Source organism: Podarcis cretensis (genome assembly GCF_951804945.1).
Source record: "Podarcis cretensis genome assembly, chromosome: 7".
In the NCBI taxonomy this organism is placed as follows: Eukaryota; Metazoa; Chordata; class Lepidosauria; order Squamata; family Lacertidae; genus Podarcis; species Podarcis cretensis.
The window spans coordinates 71016976-71039188 of record NC_137176.1 but is presented as its reverse complement, the minus strand read 5'-3'; the positions used below and the strand labels follow the sequence as shown (position 1 = coordinate 71039188).

Here is a 22213-nt window from a genome sequence, read left to right as displayed (position 1 = left end):
CACGCGTCATCAGTCAAGCTTCCTGCCTTGCTTCTTCTTTGGAGAATCGAAGAATGAGGAGGCTTGCTGTGACATGATCTATAATGCCCCTGCCTAGAGTTTTAAGCTTCACTTGTTTGCTTTTATAGGATGGGATGAAATTTATTTCCATTGGTGCTCTGTATTCTGAGCTTGTGGCAGTGAGCAGTAAAGGGGAGCTGTATCAGTGGAAATGGAGTGAATCTGAACCCTACAGAAATGCACAGGTATGTCTAGCTATGTTCTGTAAAATGTGGTAATCTCTTGTATACAAAAATGTAGTTGCTTTAAAAAAAGTACAGAGCTTCCTGTGCATCTTTAAAAATTCTTATTACAAACTTTATTGAATTTTTAAATAAACAATTACCAAGCATAGTGTTGTCTTGCAGGACAAATACACATTCAGAAGTTCAGTCTTGTGTGCAGTCATCCATATGGTATCAAAGCAGATGTGGAAAATCTTTTACATTACAGTTGTTGCTTTGATTACACTTCAGTGTGAATAGCGAGCTCGCCGTGCCTAGTGCTGGATCTGGAAAGCCACTGCCAGTTCCTCTTCCTTAGCCGCTTCACCATTTTAATTGAAGATTTCAGTGGCTGGGAGAAAGTCAGTCAGGAAAGGTTTGCCTCCGGCTGTGCTTGAAATTGTGCATCTTTCCTCCTTCCCCTCAGCAGCAGCAGCAACCTGAGAGCTGGAGAGGAGCAGCCATAGCAAAGTGGTGGGGCTCTTTGATGTGTTGCTTGGCTTCCTTGTAACGTTCTGTCATATATGAATAGCGCCCATTTGCTTCTATGGCAAAAGGTATACCATTGCTCTTGGTATGGGGTAATGCCTGTTCCCTTGTTATGACTTGGGAGAGAGACAAAGACTAGGTCTCCCTCCCTGCCAAATGTTTGGTAGCCACAATTGATATTTCAGTGGCGGCATTTTAAAATATTGTCTGCTTCATTTTTGTTTCAAAGAATCCTTCTATACATCACCCACGTGCCGTGTCCCTGGGATTAACCAACGAGAAGATCGTCCTCCTTTCTGCAAACAGCATCAGAGCAACTGTTGCCACAGAAAACAATAAGGTACGAAACACTGAGGATAAAATTCAGTGCCTTTAATCTCCTCCTTGCATTGCCATTCTATAGAAAAATATTACAGCTGGCCTTCAGCAAATCATTTGCAGAGATTGGTTTTGTGAATAACCTTGAAGCAAGAACTTTTCATCACAAAAACAAGCCAGGGCGTGCTAGAAAGAAGATAAAGTAATGTTTTGACTCTGTTTGCTGTTAAAATTGAGAAGACTTTGGCCTAGTAACAAAATTAAAGAAACTTTCCTTCTTTAGAAGAAGAATCCATAAGAAAAAAAATGAAGCTGCTGTAAAAGTAGAGAATGTGTAAAGCAGGGGTGACTATCCTGTGACACTTCAGAAGTTGTTGAACTAAAGCTCGCATCATACTCGACAGTTGGCCATACTGTCTGAGACCGACAGGAATTGTAGACTGTCAAAATCTGGAGGGCAACAGGTTAGCCATCCCAGGGGTAGGCTCTTGAGTCATTCTTGTCCTTGTGTCTTAGAAAGCTTATTTTCCATAGAAATGTAACACTTAAGGTTTCAGAAATAGGTTTGTCTTCCTTAATGACAAACTTCCCCTTGGTCTCAAGTGACCAATAAGTAGTTAGTCCATTGTATTAAAAGTTGCTAATCCAAATATTCTAGCATAATATTCTGAGATCAAGTAATTTGGTTTCTAAATAAAGATTTCTAAATAAAGTCTAGGCACTCTGTGCTCTCTGCTGGATGCATATCGCGGTTCTACCTACGAAAGCTTCCTGTTCATTTCAAGGAAGTGAGGAGTGACTGTCTACAAAGGCTTGCAGACATGGGTACAGTGGGGGAGTTCTGTGATAATGTGAACTACTTCTGGCTTGATAAAATGGTTGCAACAGGGCCAAGGCATGCTTAGAACAAAGCACTATACTAGAAGTGGTTGCACCTGAATAATCTCAAGATTATATTCTCATTGTTTTGTATCATGCCCTGCATGAATACAAAGGCATATTTGTGTTAAGATCCACTCCAGGGCTGTGCTCTATTCCTTTTAGGTAGCTACCTGGGTAGATGAAACCTTGAGTTCTGTAGCTTCTAAACTAGAACATACGGCACAGACGTACTCTGAACTTCAAGGAGAGCGGATAGTTTCCCTGCATTGCTGCGCTCTTTATACCTGTGCTCAGCTGGAGAATAACCTGTACTGGTGGTAAGTGTGTATTTCAGTTCAGAGTCCAAATAATGGTTTTTTCCTCTTTGAAAACCAGTAGAAGAGAAGTTGACATTGGCCTTGTTCACATGTCATGGTAAACAGCAGTTAATGGTTTACTAAGAATGTGCTGATCTTGCCCCCTGTGCCATTGCCTGACTAATGAATGGGAGAAACAAACCATGGACTCAGCTACATTAGTCAAGAAACAGCGTTTTGAATGTGTTATAAACATGCAACACCAGATGGTGCCAGAGAGCAAAAAAAAATTTCTAAGCGATTTCCCATAGCGTTTCCCCCCCTTTTGTTATAACTTTTTAATTTCTGACTTATTCATAGCATTTCCCCCTGTGATTTCCCCATGATTTGTGGTTTTGCATTATGTTGAAACCAAAGATTATGGTTTGTGGTCAAGGTTTGTTCTTAGCTCACTAAGCATTATTTGTTTGACTGAAACTAACCATTATCCCTAGTTTTGACATAAAGCTAAGACAGTGATTGTGGCTCATATAGCATACAGGAGCAAAGTGGGTAAGATTGGCATGTTAACCAAATAAACCAATAACTGGTTTACCATGGTGTGAACTGGGTCACTAAGGTACATTGAATTTACCCATCCCTGTTCATATGCATCTTTCTCTTTTTTTTAATGGAACTGAATTTTCCCTTCTGGTTAGAATTCTTTAGGAGGTTACATTGCTTTGAAGAATTGACTGTACTTTCATTGAAGAGAAACAAAACATGTTCTTGTCCTTAAAGCATTGAAGTGACTTGACGCTGAAATATTTTAATGAATTTTGTATTTAGGATGCTTTCAGAGTTAGAAGAGCTAATGCTTTATTACTGTAACAAACCTTCGCAGCTTTACGACAATAGATATTCCACTGCATATGACATAAAATCTATAAATTAATGTTTGTACAAGGCTGATATCACTATCGGAGTTGTCTAAGACACAACTGTAATTATTATAGTTGAGGCATTTCATCACAGGTGGTTAAGCATCTTCTGTAGGATCAGTCCAGTTTTGTATTGGCAGTCAGTGGGTGACTACATAGGTATTGTGTCCTTTGGGGGTTTCACTTGTGAAAATATGATTAGAAGCAGGGGTGCAATATAGAAGTTCTAACTGCTTAATTTTACTTCCATTTCTTCATTGGGGCCTTATGTCTAAACTAACACAAAAGGCAAGTTGCTTATTAATAGTGTTAGTTGATTTTTGTAAATAGGATTTTATGTGTAATAAGAGTGTCGGTTTGATAGTGCAGGGAGGATATTACTCTGTAACTGTCTAAACTCTTCTGTGCTTTTGCCAGGCTGTGCAGATTTGTAATGGCTTAAAGTCTTTATCTATAGATGAAGTTTTCTTAATTCTTCCAGACAATGATTAAAAAGGTGACTTGAAATTGACCATGAATGTATTCCTTATCAAGTTGTATCAAAATTTTAATAATGTTATTTTGTTTCATAGTGCATATTTTATACATTGTTTGAAGAGGACTTTGTCTGGAAATGTAGCCTAAAAAATCTTTTAATAATTATTAAATTAAATCAGATTAGTAGTGCAGGAGAACCAATGTGTCCTTAAATGATTCAACCATTTAAGTGGCATTGGTCAGCAATGGTTGGTTACGAACAGTCCCACTGGCTGCACAGATCATAGCAGGAACCTTCTAGAAAGTTCTGAAAGATTAGGAGTGCTTTCCCCCTCCTGCCCCATGGACTGCCACATTCCACACGTTGGAAAAGAGGTGAAACCATTGCCTTCCCTCTGTTTCTTTCTGGTCACAAAATTTGAACCCTGAATACAATTGCTTGTTTTTTGCTTTATCCTTTTTATGAAAACTATTTTCCACCTTTCTCCCCAGTCAGTAAGGCTCTGCTTAATTAGGGTTGTGAATGTGGTAGCAAGATCTCAGTCAGATTTTCACAACTCCTGCTTTGCTTTCTTAGGCAGCAGTCACAATTGTTGAAACTTGTAGTTGGCTCTGAATGCTTTATTCATGATGTTGCTGTATTGTTTTATTGTATTGTATGTTGAGTTTTATTGTATTGTATGTTGAGTTTTATATGCTGCCCTTGCTTGAGTTAGGATGAAGGGCACTTTAAAAATACTTCAATTAAGAAATCAATTCAAAAGCAAGTCTTTGGTCATGCTGTATACAATGGTTTGTTGGCAGAACTAAGTGGGAAAAGGCTGCCTCTGCCTCCTTGGCCGATGTGTGGAAAGCTGCTGTGTATGACTGAGGGTTGGCAGCATCCCTGAGCTTTCAGTCTTTTCAGACTTTCTTGGAGGGACCTGTTTGGTGTACATAGACACATTTCCCATACATATGACTGCATGGGATACTCACTGAAGGAACCTGTAAGCAGGAATAATGTTTTCAGGAGCTCAGCTTCTCAGATCTTATTTTATTAGCTCTAGAAATGAACATTTGGAAATGCACTTTCTCCCCCTTTTAATCAATACCACATCACCTTGAAAATCACATTTATGGATAATAAAGATAACACAGCTCTTTTTTTTTTTAACCTTATATTAGTATTTTTCCTCCTAGGGGTGTAGTTCCTTTTAGCCAAAGGAAGAAGATGCTGGAAAAGGCTAGAGCCAAAAATAAAAAGCCTAAGTCTAGTGCTGGTATCTCCTCAATGCCAAATATCACTGTTGGTACTCAGGTATGTAGAGGCTTACTGTGTGACATTTTAAAGCTTTGAGAAGAAACAAATCCACCATTAAGACCCTTTTTATGATGCAGTGACATGTGCAAATAGTCTGCAGATAGACTCTAACGTAAGTGCTCCCATAACCTGAAGTGACAGAGCTTAAACCACCTGTTCATACGCAGCTCTGTGCTGTGAACTAGCTGCAAGCATATTAGGCTCTTGCCTTTCTTCTCTGCGTTGTCACTGTTGCTCCTAAATAGTTTCCGATATGCTGGTGTGCCTGTAGTTGCCCTTTTGCCTTAACCTTTTCTTTCCCTTCAAACCAGGTGCCCTTATTAGGAAACCATGTGGTAGGAAACAAGGGTAGCCAATGTGGTTCCCTCCGGATACTGTTGGATTACAATTCCTACCAGTCCTAGCCAGCATAGCCAATTGCTAAGGATGATAGGAGTTGTAGTCCAGAAATATCTGGAAGGTGCACCTTATTGGCTACACCCATTCTAAGACTTTTGCGGCTAAGATAGAGATAATATTTCATATGTCACTACTAAAAAACCTGATAAAACTATATTAAGTACTTAACCTCTTCTAAGTATTGTTTTGCTTACATAGTTTTGATTCTTCATTTGGTATGAATGGGACTTTAGGGTGAAGGGTGGGTAACAAACAAACAAATAAAAAGAGTTGTTTACCTCCCTTGTTGATTGATTGCAGGTGTGTTTGAGAAATAATCCTCTCTATCATGCTGGAGCTGTTGCTTTTTCAATTAGCGCTGGGATTCCTAAAGTTGGCGTCTTAATGGAATCTGTTTGGAATATGAATGACAGCTGTAGGTTTCAGCTCCGGTCACCAGAGAGTTTAAAGAACATGGAGAAAGCTAGTAAAACAACTGAAGCAAAGTAAGTGTTCGATACTTTTGACAGGGAAACAGTAGACGGTGGCTGAAAAAAATCTTGAACTGGCATTAGATTGTGGGTCTCTGTATTCCAGCTCCTCACTGTTTCCATAAATGAAACAGACATGAGTGCAATAGGGGGCTGTAAATACTGCTCTGAAGACTGTTTAATAAATACTTGAAAAAAGCAAGTCACACAAAGAATGGCTTTTCATACTGACAAAGCACATACTTAAGAGTATGTTGATTTCCCCCCAATACAAATTAATGGTTTGAAAATGGCCATAAACAGTTCTTCTGTATATTGTTGCAGTATATGTTTGCTGTTATATTGCATCAGCAAAAGCTTCTGTTGCCTTAAGAAACAATTCAGAAGTTAGTATCTCTGTCCAAAGTGTTGACTAATTTTCACATTGTATTCATGGAAAATAAATGTAACAACTGCCTTGTTGTTGTTTTTTTTAAAAAAATCCTAGGCCTGAAAGCAAACAGGAACCAGTGAAAACTGAAATGGGTCCACCACCGTCTCCAGCTTCTACCTGTAGCGATGCTTCTTCAATAGCAAGCAGTGCATCAATGCCATATAGTAAGTCATATGGGGAGTTTTGGGTTTTTTTGCCTTGTTGAAAACCACTGAGGTGCAACACCAGCCAATTATATTAATGTATCCATATTTAATTCCTGAATTCCTGAATAGTGTAAGAAACAGTGTTCCACAGAGGAATACTTACAGGATAAAATTAGCAAAATACCAACTTAAGTAAGATGGCGCAAACTTCACAGAAGGCACTTCCTGTGAAAAGTGACATAAGTAGCCATGTGCTACTTTTTTAGACATAGAATATGCATGTCGCAGACATGCTACAAAGGAGACTTTTAATCTGTTACTTTTTTCTTAAGAGCGGCGGCGATCTACCCCTGCCCCAAAAGAAGAGGAGAAAGTGAATGAAGAACAGTGGTCTCTTAGGGAAGTTGTGTTTGTGGAAGATGTTAAGAATGTTCCTGTTGGGAAGGTTTGTATAAAAAAAGCTTTCTTAGTTTCCTTTAATTTGCTGTGTACCAATCCTTTAAAAATGGATAGAAGAAAGCTGTTTTACAGCAAACCTAGCCATAGCGGTTTGAAATTGTTGGTGAAAATGTGGTTTTGTGTGGTGGCACTGCTTGCTTTTCTGGATGTTTTAAGTACAGTGATTTTAAGTACAGTGATTCCCCACCCCACCCCCCGCTTCACTTCAGAGAGTTTTAATTCTGCTTCAACACTATGCAATATGTTCTCTTTTATAGGTACTGAAAGTGGATGGTGCTTATGTTGCTGTAAAATTTCCGGGGACATCTACTACTGCAAATTGTACAAACAGCTCTGGTTCGGATCCTGATCCATCTTCTCTTCTCCAAGATTGTCGGTTGCTCAGGATAGATGAGCTCCAGGTATGTTTGCAATGCCAGGACTTTGGCCTTGTTCGATTATCTCTGCTGCGGCCACAGTTTCTAGAGTTTATGTTCACTTCCATCACTCCATATCAAAGAGGTGTCAGACTTTGAGAATATAAGAACCAGAGATATTAAAAGTAAAGTCTTCAGAAGTTGCATATTTTTTAGTTTAGAAAGACAGACATCTAAGGGGAGACATAAGTTAGATTTTAGAAATTACACACAGAGTAATTTTTCTTTTATAAGAATCTGAAGTCTGTGACATTAGGCAGTAGGTTCGGAACAGGCAAAAGAAAGAACTTCACTCAACACATAAATTACTTTAAATACATGGCTGGGATGTAGTGCTGGTCATTTGCTTAGATGGCATTAAAAAGTGTAGACCAATTCATGGATTGATCATTGTCTATTAGCTATGACAGCTAAGTGGAGCCCTCACATTAATAGATGGCATACTTATGCTTATCACATGCTGAGGACAAAAAAGAGGGGATGGCTTTCACCATTATGCACGGCTAATGAGCTTGTTAGGCATCTAGTTAGCTGCTGTTGCAGAAGAATCCTAGTCTTTTCAAGCAAATTGTACATTCTTGAAGAGAGGGGAATTAACCCAATTCTTTAGATTGCATTGGAAATACAGAAATCTGCTTTTGTTACAGGTGGTAAAAACTGGTGGGACACCAAAAGTTCCAGATTGTTTTCAGAGGACTCCTAAAAAGTTATGTATTCCAGAAAAAACAGAAATCCTAGCTGTGAATGTAGATTCCAAAGGTAAGGATGAAGGGTTTTTTCCTTCTCATTTTATCTATTGCTTGCTTTAGAAAAAAGAAAGGTACTTATCCTGTTAGAGAATTGTAAAACTGAGTCATCTTAATTTCATTAATCAATATTTGCTAGTTTAATGGTTTAAAATATTTTTTGGAGCAAATAGTTTGTTGGTCAGTGTTCTTTTTTGCACTCTTTCAGGAGTACATGCCGTCCTGAAGACCGGGAACTGGGTTAGATATTGCATATTTGATCTTGCAACTGGAAAAGCAGAACAAGAAAACAATTTCCCCACTAGCAGTATTGCTTTCCTTGGGCAGAATGAGAGGAGTGTTGCTATTTTCACTGCTGGACAGGTTTGTTTCTTCTCAGCTTCATCCATTTTCGGTGTTTCCTACCACCCTAAAAGTACCTCTTTAATGGGTTACTTAATGTTGATAAATGATTCCATTAAACAAGAAATATTGAAAAATAAATCATCATGGCAGACTTAACTTGACTGTCAGTGTTCCTGATCCCTATCTGGTGAAGGAAGTGGTAAAGAAAAAGGTGGGTAGATCAATGGTATAGTGAGGGATAAGGCTTTTTAAGCTACTGACACAAGTTAATGGATCTTGGGAAGAATCCCTCCTCTTCTCACTTGCCTTGCAACCTAGCTGCAGAATCTGAAGAGACACGACTTGCAAGTGTTTAATCCCCACACAAAGAAGAGAGGGACACAACCATGCATGCTTCTGATACTAGATATTGTAGTAAAGTATATGTATTCCCCTATTCAAACTGCACTAAGAAAGCATTTGAACTCGGTCTTCTAGTCCATTCTGGATATTTGCAGGAGTGTTCGGTGAGGACGACAGGTACTACACCTGTTGTCTGACACAACCTGGAGAGATGCGGGTGGCGCTGTGGTCTAAACCACTAAGCCTCTTTGACTTGCCAGTCAGAAGGTCGGCCGTTCGAATCCCCGCGACAGGGTGAGCTCTCATTGCTCTGTCCCAGCTTCTGCCAACCTAGCAGTCCGAAAGTATACCTGTGCAAATAGATAAATAGGTACTGCTGTGGTGGGAAGGTAAACGGTGTTTCCATCACGGTGTTCCGTTGTGCCAGAAGCGGTTTAGTCACGCTGGCCACATGACCCAGAAAGCTGTCTGTGGACAAACGCCGGCTCCCTCGGCCTGAAACGAGATGAGTGACGCACCCCACAGTCGCCTTTGACTGGACTTAACTGTCCAGGGGTCCTTTACCTTTACCTTACCTTACCTGGAGGGAGAGGTATCAGGTGATAGGGACGTCAGCACTGTGTGGGCATATCAGCAGGAACACCAGACTGGCTTCATCAGTGCAGCTATGTTGATATGTCAGGTGATAGGGCTACAAATCAATAACGAATGAGAAAAATAATGACAATTTAAATTCTATAAAAATCTACTTTTTTGCAGGAATCTCCAATCATTCTTCGAGATGGAAATGGCACTATATATCCAATGGCAAAAGATTGTATGGGAGGAATAAGAGACCCTGATTGGCTTGATCTTCCACCTATTAGTAGCCTGGGAATGGGAGTTCATTCCTTAACAAACCTTCCTGCCAATTCAACCATCAAAAAGAAAGCTGCTATCATTATAATGGCTGTTGAGGTAATTCATATATATATCTGTCATACTCTCTCTTAGAGACATTATCTTGCACCACCTGGATTACTCAGTGTTTTCAACTGAACTTTTCCTTTTTACAAATATATCTAAACGGAGTAATCTTAGATATGAGAGCTTTGTGACAAAAGTAGCTTACTGCTAGTTACAAAATGCAGCTGTCTAAATTGATACTTCTAGTATAAAGTCTATTTTTTGTTCAAATGTTTGCTGTTACTGTTTATAGGTGCTCTGGACCTAAATTCTCTTTAATGCAGGGAGAAAATGTGATTTTTAAAAAACATAGCTTAATCCATATTTGCACTTATAAGTGGGTCAGGAAGGGCAAACCCAAAAGAGCACATAGATTCATAGAATCATGTGCAAATAGTTGTGTATGTTCATCTTCTCGCTGTTTTACTGTGATAGCAGTTTTGGAACATCATTTTCGATGTTGTGATTTATTTAAAAAAATTCATCCACCCCAGAAATTAACTTTAAATAACAGTTTTTAATAAGATGGGATGTCTAGGTATTCAAAATGCTTTTAAAAACAATGCTAAAATAGGTTATAGTCCTTTTTATTTAAATTCCACTAGCAAATTAAAACTCCTTTCAAAACAAGCTTTGATTCTGTTGCTTAAATATTGATTTCTAGTGCTAGTGTGTTTACTTTTTAGTTGCTTTTTAAATGTTGTTAATTTGTGTTTTCATAACTGGATTCTCGTTGCTTTTATGTTTGCTTTTTATTTGTAAGCCACTTTAGACAACTTCTTTATGAAAGGGATAAATGGGATATAAAGATTTTTAAAATGTAAATAAATGTATACCTAAAATTTGTTTGCCACACATACAATTTTAAAAGCATTGCAGCTGGGATATAGGATTCCCAACCTGCCTGTCCTGAAATCAGTTTGCTGATCCTGCATTTGACAGCTAAAATCTTAGTTTATTATTTAAATATATAGTACTTTTAAAATGTTACACGATCTGTTTTAGGTATTTATCTCATTTGTATCCCATACTTGGTTTAGGTCAGGATAAAGTACTGATGCTAAAAGAGGCTGCAGAATGTAGCATAGGGCAAGGGAATGTTGCTTGCTCTTGTTTTATTAACGTCTCTCTCAATTTTTCTGAGCACAGAAGCAAACTTTAATGCAGCATATTCTCCGATGTGACTATGAGGCCTGCAGACAGTATTTGATGAACCTCGAGCAAGCTGTTGTCTTGGATCAGAATCCACAAATGCTGCAGACTTTCCTCAGTCACAGATGTGATGGAAATCGAAATATTCTGCATGCTTGTGTATCTGTGTGCTTTCCAACCAGTAATAAAGAAACAAAAGAGGAAGAGGGTGAGTTCAGTGATCTCATGCTGATGAGATTCTTCTGAGAGCTTTTGCAAGAAGGCTAGAAAGATGAGTCAGAATTGTTCAAAACCTGTTCTGAAATAGTTACACACACAGACACAGGTACACACACACAGCAACTTCATTAGTAATGAGACTTGTCATAAACCAGCAAGGCAATCTGGTTGGAAAATGCAGGAAGAGAGTATGGTAGAAAGGGAAACAAATGTCCCAACTGGCAACAAGTTTCAGTTCAGCATCACATTTTCCACTTGGTAAATTAAGTCACTTGGAAATAAGGGTGGGATCTGAAATGCTGCGCTCAATGTTCCATGCGTGTATTAGGCTATTTCAAGGCTCCGTTCCCACTGCAGTCTTCCAGTCCTGAAAAGCTGTGCTTGTAGGTTATGGAACCATCTGGTGCAGTATTCAAAGCAGCACGGAGAAGCTAGTGCCAACTCCATTGCCTGCATGTGTGGAAGTGCTTGGAATCCAGCCATAATTCTTGCCTTTAATGTACACTGGGGGAAATTAGCAGATGACGCTTGCAGAAAGACAGGAATTTCAAGACGAAACAGGCCATTGTGAACTTGAAGCATAAGGTTATGGCTGTTGAAACAAAGCAAAAAAGAGAAAGAAAGAAAGGTGGAAAGGAGAAATTTATGTCAAAAAATGGCCCGTATGATGCATTAAAACTGTTTCACAGCATGAACTGGAGATCTACAAAACTGAGAATCCTACTAAACTAGAAATATGGAAACATCTATGTATACTGTATATGTCTGCAGTGGGGCAAAATACATGAAGTTTTTGAGGAACTAAAAGCAGAAGAAAGTGTACTTTCTAAATCATTTAAAATACATTTCTACACCATTTACACCCTTCTCCTAACTTGCTCAAGGCCATGTACAATTTTAAAAATAATAGCATATAAATCTACCAAGCATGCTGCAAAGAAAATAGGGGTGAGGAAGTAGAGGGGAGAGCAAGCAAATTCAGTTACCAATTCTCTAAAGTACATACATGTTTCTGAACTTCTGAATGTGATGTCTAGAAAATGAATGATTTATGGGGCTGCTTGGAGACTGGTTTCCTTATTTAGCAAAAAGAACCTAAGCTTTCCTGCTTACCACTGAGTGCTAGAATTGCCCAGTTGTGTATTCGTGTGTTATATGTTTTCCAGTTTAAATTGTCCTGTCTTTCTCTTCTCTGCTGGAGGCTTTTTGCTGTTCAGTAATCAAACCCATTGTCATCATTATACATTTGCATATAAATATTGAGAAATTCCATGCTGATTTCATATACAAAATTTATATAAAAGTGACAGAGAAGCTTTTGGTTCTTTAGTGTTTAATGTCTCTGTAAAAAACAGATGCCAAGTTTCTTCTTTATGCTTCAGAAGCAGAGCGCTCCGAAAGAAACACATTTGCTGAAAGGTTATCTGCCGTCGAGGCGATTGCAAATGCTATTTCAGTGGTGTCAAGTAATGGACCGGGAAATCGTGCAGGATCCTCTAGCAGCAGAAGGTAAGCTAGTGGAAACTTCTCTTTTTGCTATTGCAGTATTAATTACCGGCAAGACATTATGAATTAACGCAGGCCAGGATCCAAAGAGCTGCTTGGGAGGTCCCGTGGCTCAGTGATAGAGCACATTGTCCGCATGTAGAATGTCCCAGATTGACTCCCTGGCATCTCCAGTTAAAAGATCAGGTAGCAGGTGATAGAAAGAGAGTTTCTTCCTGAGACCCGGGAAAGGCACTGCCAGTCAAAAATACTGGGTTAGATGGGCAGACAGCCTGATCATTATAAGGCAGCTTCTCATGTTCCTAAGTGTGTGCAGGTTAGATTTCTGGCTCTTGTTTTTTGAACAAGAAAACCACCATACCGTATCACAAACTACTTTTCAAATCTTTTGATGAGCAACAACAATACATATCCTTTTTTCCAGTAAGCATGGGAGCTCGCTGCTTCTTTCCCTGACTTACTGTGGTGCTGCTTTCCCTCTTTCCCTCTGGTAGCACCCTCCATCTAACCCAGGGTTTGGCTGGCAGCAACCCTCCAGAGAGGCATAACTTGTATCAGGTGGACAGGACTATGTGCCCTTTTCTCTGGTTTGAGCCACAGTTCTTTCATATTTGGCTGGGATTGACGACAGTCTTTCCTTAACTCCTTATTAGAGGAGAATTGGAGTTTGTTTCTGGCTCTAGTCTTTCTAAAAGCAAGGCAACACGATGAGCAAATACAATGATGATATCAATATATACTCTTTATATAATATGAAATATATGACATCACATAAACAGAAAACTTAAGAATTTCTGAAAGTCACAAAATAGGCACTCTTAATGGATTCTCTTGAAAACATAAAACCAAATGAACCTAAGTCTTATAAGTCTCTGAAAGTCTTTGAAGACTATGCAAGTCTCTGAAAGAAGCAATGTATCAGATTCTTATCTGGTGAAAACAGGCTGAAAAGCTTTGTTTATGGCGTCCAATACTGCCGAAGTAGTTTGCAAATAGATGTAGTGAACAGTGATTCCAGATATACCCACTGTTTCGTGGAATTCATCTTCAGCACAGCAGAAGGATACAGAAATGCTTCATAAACCTATCTATATGGTGAATGGAAAAGTATAACAACAGTTGCTGTGGAGCAGTGGTCATAAAAGTTATGTAGTCAGCCTGTTTTCACCAGATAAGAATCTGATACATTGCTGAAGAGTTTGGTTTTGATATCCCACTTTATCACTACCCTAAGGAGTCTCAAAGCAGCAAACTTTCTCCTTTCCCTTCCTCCCCCACAACAAACACTCTGTGAGGTTAGCGAGGCTGAGAGGCTTCACAGAAGTGTGACTAGCCCAAGATCACCCAGCAGCTGCATGTGGAGGAGTGGGGAAGCGAACCCGGTTCACCAGATTAAGAGACTACCGCTCTTAACCACTACACCACACTGGCACCCTGTACTCCTACGTTGGAGCCCACTTACTTGCAAACCACCTGCAATGTGTTTTTGGTTGCTAGTTATTCCCTTTTCTCCCCCAATCTTGGGGGGGGGGGGCACGCTTGCTTATAAATTAAATGCGAGAGCAACTTCAGGCTAACCGCAGTTATGAGGAGAATGCAAAGTTGAATTGGTACATTGACAGTACTGTGTCTAAAATACGTGCCGTATTTCTTTTTCACATTTAATAATTGGTGTGGCATTTATATTGCTTTCTTCTCCACATATTAGTTATAAATGCGGACAAAAGTTTGTTTGGCATTCTCGAACACTAGGTTGCCTTCAGTATGCTTCCTGCGCAAGAATAGGCAAGCATTAGTTTTAGGATTTTCTGTTTGGTCTTAGTTTGCGACTGAGAGAGATGATGAGAAGATCTCTGAGAGCAGCAGGTTTGGGCAGACATGAAGCAGGGGCTTCATCTAGTGATCATCAGGATCCAGTTTCTCCTCCTATCGCTCCTCCAAGCTGGGTGCCTGATCCTCCTGCTATGGACCCTGGTAAGATTTTCACATGCACTTGTGCATAAGTGTAAAAGTAGATATAAATTGCCTTTCGTTTGAATTGTGAAAGAGTGTAGGAATAAGAAATGCATTGCATCAACGTTATTACAACTTCAGTGGTGCAAAGCATTTAGCTAGTTAGCCACTTCTGTGCTTTCAGGTGAAAACTGAGTGTTAAAATTTTCTGATTACCGCTTGTAGGCAGATGTTGCTTATTTCAATAATGTGACTTGCTATCTGCTATAATGTTAGCTGCACTTACCAGTAGTTTCATTGAATAGCCTTTGGAAGGAAAGAAAATTTAATGATATAGTGTGGTTAGTTTCTGTGGAGTGCGCATGTTGCCAGGGATGTGTTTTATGTATTGATGTGCATCCTACTGTTCTGTTTACTAAAAGATGGTGACATTGATTTTATCCTGGCCCCTGCTGTGGGATCTCTTACCACAGCAACAACTGGCACTGGCCAAGGACCCAGCACCTCCACGATACCAGGTGAGAACATGCTATTTTGTATACTTGCATATGACTTAACACAAAGAAATGGCAAATGCTCACTTCATACATGTATTTTAGTGCAGCTTAAATGTTCCCTCCTATAACTGAAGGTGCATCTTCCCATCATTCTGTATAATGAATAAGGGTGCTTAACATATCAATCTGTTTGCCCTGTTAAAACTATTTGGCACTGCTTCACACATTAAAATATGTTGGCCAATATTGGTTTCAGGACATGAAGTTTCCCGTCCTTTATATACACTCAAATTCATAATTTAGCATCAGGTTTCTGACAATGTGATAGTGTTGGCTAATAATAAAGCTTGATACAGGAATCCCTCTTCTTGTCTAGAATGTTTTAAGTAAGTGAGCTACTTTTGTAGGCAGCTATTTTTCACGAATACTTTTCTAATCTGCAGGTCCTTCTACAGAACCCTCTGTAGTGGAATCAAAGGATCGGAAGGCAAATGCTCACTTCATACTGAAATTGTTATGCGACAGTGTGGTTTTACAGCCTTATCTTCGGGAACTGCTATCAGCCAAGTAAGGGGTCTTTATGTGCATGTCTTGTAGTGTTTTCATCTACTTGGGAAGCCAAGCTTTATGAAGAATGTTTGATGGAATTGGGTATGTTTTACAAAGCTGCACTGAGCCTTGATATAAACAGCTCCATTTTGTATTTGTTAATAAATTGATTTTTCCATTTTTGTTTATGCATCAGATCTATTACCTTCATTTTAACTTTAAAAGTTGGGGTAGTACTAAATCAGGCTCTTTCTGCTAAACCTAGAAGACTACCTTTTAAACTTAACTGAAAATGATACTGACATATTACTGTTTTTTAGGGATGCAAGAGGTATGACACCATTTATGTCTGCTGTAAGTGGCAGAGCATATCCTGCAGCAATTACCATTTTAGAAACTGCACAAAAAGTTGCCAAAGGTATGTGAATACTGTATGTGATTCTTGCTTTATGTATGCCAATAATTGAGGGCTTTCCCCTTCCTAAATCTCTGGATTAGACATTGGAATAAAATGTAAAATATTGAATTAATAGAACATGCCAGTCTTCCTGCTGTCCATGAATAAGTTCCTGTTATCTTCTTGGTTTTAAAAAGTGTCTGATTCAATAGATACAGTTTCCTGTAATAATTTCCCTGCAGGAGGCTATTCTTTGATATCCATTGGTTTTCGTTTCTGTGAAAATAGGTCAGGGCAATTATTGATAGACGGTTGTGAATAATGGCAGGTTTCAATGAAACAAAGATAAAAACCTGTTCTCTATAGAGGAGGAATTTTGTTTAGTATAACTAATACAATTTGAAGTCATTTTGGAGGGAACCATGAGTTCATTCAGTTAGCTGATGTGCAGTGTGGTTTAGCAGTAATGTTAAAGTGCCGTGATGTTTTATTTTCTTCATAGAGGACCTTCGAGAATTATTTGAGAATTATTACCTTAAGTTGCTAGCTCTTCAAAGAATATGTATAACTTCATTTTAAGCACTATCTTTCTCCTTTTTTAAAAAGCGGAGGCAACTTCAGGTGAAAAAGAAGAGGATGTGTTTATGGGAATGGTTTGTCCAACTGGCACAAACCCAGATGACTCTCCTTTATATGTCCTGTGTTGCAATGATACATGCAGCTTTACATGGACTGGTGCAGAGCACATAAATCAGGTAAAATAAGGGAACTTAATTGGTTTTTTGTGCTAGGTGTAAAGACAAGCTCATATTCCTGAGCTTTTAAGGATAGATTTTTAAATTCTTGCCTTTCTCTTACTGCTGGGTTTTCTGGGGAAAGGGCTGGGTGGGGGGATGCTTCTTACTGCTCTCTTTGGCTTAACAAGAAACCATTAACAAGAAGCTTAACGTTATTTTAATGTAATCTAACTTGAAAACTCTTGAAGAATAAATAAGGCTGCAATTTTGTGCATACTTACCTGCGAGTAAGTTCCATTGAACTTGATGATTCTTTACTTATAAGTAGTCATATATAGAATTGTTAGCTACCACTTAAAAGCAGCATCGTAAAATTATACATAGTACTCCATTTCCCCCCCTAAAATGCTCAATTTTCTCTTTGTAGGATATATTTGAATGTAGAACATGCGGTTTACTGGAGTCTCTGTGCTGTTGCACAGAGTGCGCAAGGGTGTGCCACAAAGGTCATGATTGCAAGTACGTGTGTTTGTTCCTAGCATCGAGACTTCTGTAGGTTGTTGTGTATTTTCAGGGATGATTCAGTTTCATTTTGCTTGAAAATGCAGTAGATTTTTATTTCTTTTAGTGCTCTGCTGTACCTAAAATTTTTGTTAGTGAACAGATTGATAAATGATTGAAGGAAGCTGGAATTGCAACTTGGGCCTGGGTCCACAGTGTAGGGATGGGGAGGGGAGATGTAACCAGCTAGGTAGCCTCCTCTCCAGCAGTGTCAGAGAGAGGTGAGATAAATCAGGCATTTGCTTAGGACTGATCATAGGGGGAGAAGCTGCTACCCCATTTTCAAGGCCACTGTTTCCTCAGACTAATGTAGCCTTTCACAAACAAGAACTGGAAAATGGTATTTAGATGAGAAACACTTTACAGTGGTGCCTCGCAAGACGAAATTAATCCGTTCTGTGAGGCTCTTCGTATAGCGGTTTTTTCGTCTTGCAAAGCAAGCCCATTGACAGTTTAGCGGATTAGCACTATTAGTGGTTTAGCGGCTTTTAGCGATCAGCTGTTAAGCGGCTTATCAGCGGATCAGCTGATAAGCGGCTTAGCGGCTTAGGAAAAGGGAAAAAAGGAAAAAAAACCCCGCAGGAACTCGCAAGACATTTTTGTCTTGCGAAGCAAGCCCATAGGGAAATTCGTTTTGCGAAGCGCCTCCAAAACGGAAAACCCTTTTGTCTAGTGGGTTTTCCATCTTGCGAGGCGTTCGTCTTGCGGGGCACCGCTGTAGTTGAATTAGCAGGGTTTTAAAAAAATGCTTACGGACATAGTGAAACTGGTTGTAGTGTATATTGATATGGAAACTGCTGTTTATAAATTTATAAAATGTATTTAAACATTTTGTCTCTCCTTTCAGGCTCAAACGCACATCCCCAACAGCCTACTGTGATTGCTGGGAGAAATGCAAGTGCAAAACATTAATTGCAGGACAGAAGTCTGCTCGTCTTGATTTGCTTTTCCGGCTGCTTACCACCACGAACCTTGTCACCATGCCAAATAGTAGGCAAGTGTCCCTTGTATAGTGGGATTGATCTGCCCCACAAAAAGCCCCAGTGTAGTCCCTATGTCAACTCTTGGTTTGTTTGTATGTTTACAGGGGGGAACATCTTTTGCTCTTCTTGGTGCAGACAGTTGCAAGACAAACAGTAGAACATTGCCAGTACAGGCCACCAAGAATTAGGGAAGACCGTAATCGTAAGACTGCAAATCCTGAAGGTGGGACCCTTTTCTCATTTGCAAGATTTTTCTCTTATTGTAGCAACTGCTGCAGCAACTGCTTACATGCTTTTCTTTAATTCCTTGGCTTTAGATTCGGATATGCCAGATCATGATTTAGAACCTCCACGATTTGCACAGCTTGCCTTGGAACGGGTTTTGCAAGATTGGAATGCACTGAAGTCTATGATCATGTTTGGCTCACAGGAGAACAAAGACCCGTGTGTATTAACGAACTAGTTATGATTACACTTTTGAGCACTGACTTTGTATCATAGACTTGGCAACTTACATTATTTTTCCTCTTCCCCTGCTTTCTTTTGCTTTTTTCCAAGTCTTAGTGCAAGCAGTAGGATTGGTCATCTGTTGCCTGAAGAACAAGTGTATCTTAATCAGCAAAGTGGAACTATTCGGCTGGACTGTTTTACACACTGCCTTATTGTAAAGTGTACAGCAGACATACTGGTAAGGCATATTTAAATAACACAGTGCCAAAGAAATTTGTCCATTCGGTGCTTATGCCCTTAGAAGGTATGAGCGTTAATGTGATTAGCAGTTCTAAGTTGTGGCAAGTTTGTCATAACTCTTCTGTATTCAGTTCCTTTGCACAAGAATTTGCATGGTTGCGTAGCCGTAGTAGACATTTGCTCCAGTAAACTTTTCTTTACAGCTTTTAGATACTTTGCTGGGGACACTTGTAAAGGAACTGCAGAACAAATACACTCCAGGTCGCAGAGAAGAAGCAATTTCTGTTACAATGAGGTTTCTGCGTTCTGTGGCAAGAGTTTTTGTTATCCTCAGTGTGGAAATGGCTTCCTCAAAAAAGAAAAAGTAAGCTTTTTTTAATATAAAAAAACTTAAATTACTGCTTGGGGCAGTGAAAGAAAATGCTTAAGAATTGTTATTTATAAAATGCTCCTCACCAGTTCAGTAGCATCAAGAGTAGCTATATGCTCTCAGACTTCTCCCAAATGCCTGTGTGAATGAAGCTGTTTTCTAAAAACGGTGAGAGGGACAACTTGATCCCCATAGGGAGGGAGTTCTGCAAGTGTGAGGCTACCCAAAAAGACTATCCCATGTCACCCCCCGCATAGCGAGCTATGCTCACTGGTGTGTCTACAAAATGAGCTGCCTCCAGCAGATTGCAAGGCCTGGCTTGGCAGATAAGGAGAGAACTAGCAGGTAAAAAGGTAAAGGTAAAGGTACCCCTGCCCATATGGGCCAGTCTTGACAGACTCTGGGGTTGTGCGCCCATCTCACTCAAGAGGCCAGGGGCCAGCGCTGTCCGGAGACACTTCCGGGTCACGTGGCCAGTGTGACATCACTGCTCTGGCGAGCCAGAGCCGCACACGGAAACGCCGTTTACCTTCCCGCTGGTAAGCGGTCCCTATTTATCTACTTGCACCCGGAGGTGCTTTCGAACTGCTAGGTTGGCCGGCGCTGGGACCGAGCAGCAGGAGCGCACCCCGCCACAGGGATTCGAACCGCCGACCTTTCGATCGGCAAGTCCTAGGCGCTGAGGCTTTAACCCACAGCGCCACCTGAGTTGGACCCAGCACCCAAAAATAGGTAGCCAGTGTAGTTCATGCAGGATCGGTGTTGTGTGGTCTCATCTTGCTGTACCGCTCTTGCCATGTGGCCATGTTCTGCATCATCTGCAACTTCCAGATCATCTTCAAGGGTAGATGTCATTGTATTTTGTAGGTGGTGTACACGTCAACTGGAAACAGTCCTCTGGAGAGTGAATTCAAACCATGTTTCAGTTAGTATAATGAAACAAATACGCACATCTGTGTCTACAGATAGCATTATTACACAGAAACCTTGGGGCTTTCTCATGCTGTGTATCCTGAAACATAGGAACAAATGGGGATGCATGTCTCCATACAGCATACCACATAGTATCACTGTCCTCTACCATCTGTAAGCCAAAGCCTGCCATGGTTGTATAACTTGGGTACCACACTATGCCTCTGATTCATATTGCTATAAAGACTGCAGAGTAAATAAAATGCTTTGATTTATGAAAAGCTACATGAATGGGTTAGTCATCGTTTTATAATTAAGCTTGTTGTGTTTTGAGTCTTTCCTCATAAATGTAGTTCTCCAACTGTATAATATACTTCTAACTTTATTTCAGTTTTAAGGTAAAGTTCAACATACTGTTTTGTATCCACTGGGTTGCTAGTGGAACAGTAGGCCAACCACTAAACTAGAGGTGGGGATCAGAATTTTTGCCAAAGAGACAGAAAGAAGGGCTGTATTTTAGCAGTGTTAAGAGGGAAGCAATGCAGCTTGACTATTGACTGAACAGGATGAACAGAAATAGTTGTGCGAATACAAAACCATTAAACAACCTGTTCTGGTTTTTGTGTATTCTGAACCTTTTTGAATGTGGCTGTTGATGTCAGTGTTTTCCCTTCCCATGTCTTGTTTCCAGTAACTTCATTCCGCAGCCAATTGGGAAATGCAAGCGTGTGTTCCAAGCTTTGCTACCTTACGCTGTGGAGGAATTGTGCAATGTAGCGGAATCCCTCATTATCCCAGTCAGAATGGGTATTGCACGTCCTACGGCACCTTTTACATTGGCAAGCACTAGTATAGATGCTATGCAAGGCAGCGAAGAACTGTTCTCAGTAGAACCACTACCTCCCCGGCCGTCATCTGATCAATCCAGCAGGTAATGCTCCTTAATGTTTATCATTATAAATGCATTCTTGTAAATCATATATGTTTTGGCCATCCATCCCCAGACATTCACTATGGTAGAGAGGCGCAAAGCAGGAGCAGCTGGCAGACAAACCAAGCTTTGGAGAAACAAGCTGAGACTCCTTTGATCATCTGTGAGATGGCTTGTGGTTTTGTTAAACAAGCCATGGGTAGAACAAGGTGTACAGCTAACATAGGAAGTGGACTGGGCTGGTAGCTCAAAATAATTTAAATGAAGAAGCTATCAAAAACAGGAAGGGAAATCTATTATATTCAACTGACTATTTTCAACAAATGTTAATATACTTATGGAGGTTCTTTTGTCTGCTGTATTAAAGTTGATACTTTTGTGCGAAGAGAAGAAAATCATGTGCGATGGTGCTGTGTAAATATATATAATTATATTTTTAAAAAAGGCTTATTTCTTTCTTGTAGTTCCAGTCAGTCTCAGTCGTCCTATATTATTAGAAATCCACAGCAAAGGCGGATCAGTCAGTCTCAACCAGTTCGTGGCAGAGATGAAGAACAAGATGACATTGTGTCAGCAGATGTTGAAGAGGTTGTTGTCTTAATTGTTTTCAATGGGCAACTTTCTATTTATTTTAAAGTAGATATCAGTGCAAGTGTTAAATGAATCTAGTACTAGAATGCAAAATAATAAGTTGGCTTGTAAAGTTTCAGCTGTACTGCAATTTGGGATGTAAATGAGTGTACAACCTTGGTGTTACACACTACCAAAAATGAATCCATGTTAGCCTCTAGCAGCAGAAAGTTCTGTGGTACCTTAGGGAATGGCTTTGTCTATTGTCTGAGCTGGGAGTAGCCAATTTGATGCCCCCTTTTCCCAACTTTTATGAGTATGAGACCACTTTTTAGCCTCAAAGTTCTATTTAATTTAGAAAATACATAATAACAAAAAGCTGTTACGAACTCAGCAACACTTTTCAATGTGTTCACTTTATATTCATCGCAACAAAAAATGTATATGTTTGAAAAATAGTAGAGCATCACTTACTTTTGACATTCTACAGCAGATATGTCCCATCACCAGTCTTAGAATAAGATTCAACTATCAGTA

At 39.7% G+C, this 22213-nt stretch overlaps 1 protein-coding gene across 8 annotated transcripts in view; it reads left to right on the top strand.

Annotated features, from left to right (window-relative positions):
• The window catches only part of UBR5 (ubiquitin protein ligase E3 component n-recognin 5), a 67581-nt gene that overhangs the window by 26178 nt on the left and 19190 nt on the right, over positions 1-22213 (top strand). For 6 of the 8 annotated variants that reach the window (XM_079984807.1, XM_079984809.1, XM_079984811.1 and 3 more), the window contains 26 exons: positions 129-245; positions 982-1092; positions 2115-2269; positions 4828-4945; positions 5648-5832; positions 6305-6414; positions 6729-6841; positions 7113-7256; positions 7919-8030; positions 8226-8380; positions 9464-9661; positions 10799-11009; positions 12403-12529; positions 14349-14500; positions 14902-14997; positions 15420-15543; positions 15846-15943; positions 16529-16677; positions 17087-17178; positions 18068-18214; positions 18308-18426; positions 18521-18647; positions 18762-18891; positions 19097-19257; positions 20867-21106; positions 21571-21694. In XM_079984807.1, coding sequence (XP_079840933.1) covers positions 129-245; positions 982-1092; positions 2115-2269; positions 4828-4945; positions 5648-5832; positions 6305-6414; positions 6729-6841; positions 7113-7256; positions 7919-8030; positions 8226-8380; positions 9464-9661; positions 10799-11009; positions 12403-12529; positions 14349-14500; positions 14902-14997; positions 15420-15543; positions 15846-15943; positions 16529-16677; positions 17087-17178; positions 18068-18214; positions 18308-18426; positions 18521-18647; positions 18762-18891; positions 19097-19257; positions 20867-21106; positions 21571-21694 — 3615 coding nt within the window. The remainder of the gene's footprint in view (positions 1-128; positions 246-981; positions 1093-2114; positions 2270-4827; positions 4946-5647; positions 5833-6304; positions 6415-6728; positions 6842-7112; positions 7257-7918; positions 8031-8225; positions 8381-9463; positions 9662-10798; positions 11010-12402; positions 12530-14348; positions 14501-14901; positions 14998-15419; positions 15544-15845; positions 15944-16528; positions 16678-17086; positions 17179-18067; positions 18215-18307; positions 18427-18520; positions 18648-18761; positions 18892-19096; positions 19258-20866; positions 21107-21570; positions 21695-22213) is intronic. The other 2 variants (XM_079984805.1, XM_079984806.1) reach the window with 2 other exon arrangements.